Source organism: Oncorhynchus masou, chromosome 23 (genome assembly GCF_036934945.1).
Source record: "Oncorhynchus masou masou isolate Uvic2021 chromosome 23, UVic_Omas_1.1, whole genome shotgun sequence".
Lineage (NCBI taxonomy): Eukaryota > Metazoa > Chordata > Actinopteri > Salmoniformes > Salmonidae > Oncorhynchus > Oncorhynchus masou.
Genome location: NC_088234.1, coordinates 4,082,126 through 4,085,683, shown reverse-complemented (window position 1 = coordinate 4,085,683; position 3,558 = coordinate 4,082,126). Strand labels below are relative to the sequence as shown.

Genomic DNA, 3,558 nt, shown 5'->3' with positions numbered 1-3,558 from the left:
GCCCTTTGAATTGAAACTGAAATTGAGAGAGACAGAGAGAGAGAGGGGGGGGGGGGGGGAGAAGTTACTCAACTGGGGTGTTATTCCCGCTCTAAACCAGTCTTCTAGGCGATATGGGCGTCTTTAGGTCCAACCTCCATTCAAGGAACCCCGAGAGGTGGGGCTATGGGATTTGTAGCCTAACCTACTGTATTTGGTTACATAATTAGCTTTGATAATCTTGTTTCTATTCTATTCCTATGTTCTATAGTGTCTGTTTATTTCTATTGTTATTTTCTATCATATTATGTTATATTCTCAGCTCACTTGTCATTTACACCTGTCCTTTCTACCCTCCTACTTTCCTTGAAGCAATACTGTTCCTAAAGTATTGTCGGGAGGAAGAATGATTTGTGATTGATAAAAGACCGGGTCCAAACTACAAAGGTTGTCCCGCGCGACACCTCCTGGTCGGCGACTGACAATCACGGGACTGTCAGTCTGTCCCGCGGAGCTTCAACTTTCCGTTCAAACAGAAAAGTCGGGAATGTTGCATTTTTTTCTCTCCAGGATTTCTTTGGGTAAGTTTCCACAACGAGCGCTATTTAATATGTTTTAAAGTATTCGGGAATGGTTATGAGTTCAAGAATAACGGATGTTAGTTAATTAATGAAAATATAAATCCCCCCACCCCCTCCACGTGTTGTATGTTAATGTCCTCCTCCCACTAGTTCCAGATTGAATTTCAAATGTTGGCCCATGTTCAACACCTTTACATGTTAATAAGTGAGTTGAGGAGGCAAATATAACATGGATAGCTTCCTGGTTTGATAAGTCTTTCAGCGAGAACATGCTTGTTGTTGACCAACAGGGGGCGCCGTTGTATTATTAACTAGAGAGGGCCGAGTACTGAGCCTTATTTGACCTTCCTGATCCCGTCCCTCAAATCAGTGAGTCAACACAGGAAGGAGCAATGGATGGGATAGTTCATTTATTTCCAAAGCTGCAATCGTGGGACACACACACACACAGTTTGGATGAATGATGAGTGGTCGACGGGATATGAATAGCACTCTCACAGCAATTCTCCATAAATCTGCCCTAATAATATACTAACAAAAAAAATAAATGAAATGTCTATCAAAGTATTTGTGATCGTTTAGTGGATTTAACTATTTCTAATAAATCCTAATTTACTATAATACAAAATATATTGTTTTCATGTGTCATCTTATATTCACAACATCAGAATAAACTATAATCTATTTTAGTATTCAAAATATATCAAATTAAAACTGGAAAATTACTGAATGTCACCCTCTGATGGCGAAGAAATATACAACAGCTAGAATGTACCACATATTTTACTAAACGAACAAAACCAGGATTATACTATAATACTATAATTGGTGCTCATAAATTTATAAAACATATACTTTATACATTTGTCATAAATGACCTGCAATCGTGGGACGCACACACACCGTATGGATGAATGATGAGTAGTGACGGGATATAAAATATGACTCCTTAAAGAAGATGCATTTTTGAGTAAGCTAACAATTTGAAACTTTAGCATAAAACCCACGTTGGAAAACTGAGATTCGGCAAATAACATACAAAGAGAGGCTTATTTGATGGCAACCCAACAACAGTAGTTTCTGATAAACTTAAATTGCTCGATGTACGATGTAAAAAAAACGAGGATTTTATGACGTAACGTCAACTTTATACATTTCTATCCCGGAACAGTTCAATTTCCAAATCACCCACTCAGCAATTGTCCATAAATCTGCGGTGGATTACCCAGAATCCCATACCTTTATCACTGAGTGTATTAGACAGAAAGTAGGTGGCAATTTTAATTACACCGTTACACTTACGCTTCGAACCCACTGACAAGCGTCAGATTGCGCAAAATAGTACACAGCATCATCTGTATATGTCTGCAACAAAAGTTCAACATTCACCTTCCGCTCCCGTTTCTGTCAAACCTGTCTGTCGACAGCATACCGTTTGACGCACACGTTCGATAAATCCAACGGACGCGCAACGCAGAATGCACTGTGACGCAATGCTGCAAGGCAAAACGCAGCGTTTTCCATAGGAAACTAATGTAACTCTGATGTACCAAAACGCAAACGACAGCTGCCAGTGTGATCTACAAAGGATGTGTGACTGTGTGTGTGTTTACAGGTAAAAACCAGGCGTGAATAGCTCTGTAATGTGATGAAGCAGAGAGGAAAAGGAGGAGAAGAAGGATGAAGGTGAATTCTCACCACCTAACCTCCCTGTCTAAGGGCCCTGCTAGCAGCTTCGACAGAGAGGGGAGACTGAGGGTGGGGCGGGAGACACAGGGTGAGTGCTACACACAGACACACACGTTGCACACACACAAATATACTCAAACACTCTCTGTCTGTCTGTCTGTCTGTCTGTCTGTCTGTCTGTCTGTCTGTCTGTCTGTCTGTCTGTCTGTCTGTCTCTCTGTCTCTCTGTCTCTCTGTCTCTCTGTCTCTCTCTCTCTCTCTCTCTCTCTCTCTCTCTCTCTCTCTCTCTCTCTCTCTCAGGCATGTGTGAGAGATGGTGTCGTTTGAGAGGAAACCTCCTCTTCATCATGAAGAAAACTCAACAGGTGAGAGAGAGACATATACTGTATATCCAAAGTCTGAGGTCATCTGCCCTTTGGCCTAAAGTGCAGAAACCCAGACTTCATCCAAGAACATTTGTTAAACAGACATTGTCATCCTATATGGTATAAAGGAGACATACCCACTGGTTGCCCTCTAGGTTACAGAGAGCTGGTAGTCCCATCCACCACACTACCAGGTGGGTGGTATAGAGGAGACAGACCCACTGGTTGCCCTCTAGGTTACAGAGAGCTGGTAGTCCCATCCACCACACTACCAGGTGGGTGGTATAGAGGAGATGGACCCACTGGTTGTCCTCTAGGTTACAGAGAGCTGGTAGTCCCATCCACCACACTACCAGGTGGGTGGTATAGAGGAGACACATCCACTGGTTGTCCTCTAGGTTACAGAGAGCTGGTAGTCCCATCCACCACACTACCAGGTGGGTGGTATAGAGGAGACAGACCCACTGGTTGTCCTCTAGGTTACAGAGAGCTGGTAGTCCCATCCACCACACTACCAGGTGGGTGGTATAGAGGAGACAGACCCACTGGTTGCCCTCTAGGTTACAGAGAGCTGGTAGTCCCATCAAACACACTACCAGGTGGGTGGTATAGAGGAGACACATCCACTGGTTGTCCTCTAGGTTACAGAGAGCTGGTAGTCCCATCCACCACACTACCAGGTGTGACACAGGGAGGAGACTCAGGGGGTATGCTAATTTGATATAGAGCAGACATAATCCACTCTATTAAATTAGTCAAAACAGGCTAGAAATTAATAAGGAAATTATCTCAACATGTCTGTGGTGACCTAAATGCCAGAACTGGACAAGAACCTGACACCCTCAGCACACAGGGGGACAAACACCTACCTGGAGGTGACAGCATTCCCTCCCCCATATGCCCCCCAGCTCTGTCGCACGCTGGGTCAGTACATAGTCAATGGT

General features: G+C 43.5%; 1 protein-coding gene across 1 annotated transcript in view; it reads left to right on the top strand.

Moving 5' to 3' along the window:
* Positions 1 to 218: 218 nt before the first annotated feature.
* The window catches only part of LOC135510187 (type II inositol 3,4-bisphosphate 4-phosphatase-like), a 72,627-nt gene continuing 69,287 nt past the window's right edge, over positions 219 to 3,558 (top strand). The window contains 3 exon segments of the mRNA XM_064930979.1: positions 219 to 560; positions 2,176 to 2,337; positions 2,550 to 2,614. Of these exon segments, the coding sequence (XP_064787051.1) occupies positions 2,241 to 2,337; positions 2,550 to 2,614 (162 nt within the window). The 5' untranslated portion in view covers positions 219 to 560; positions 2,176 to 2,240.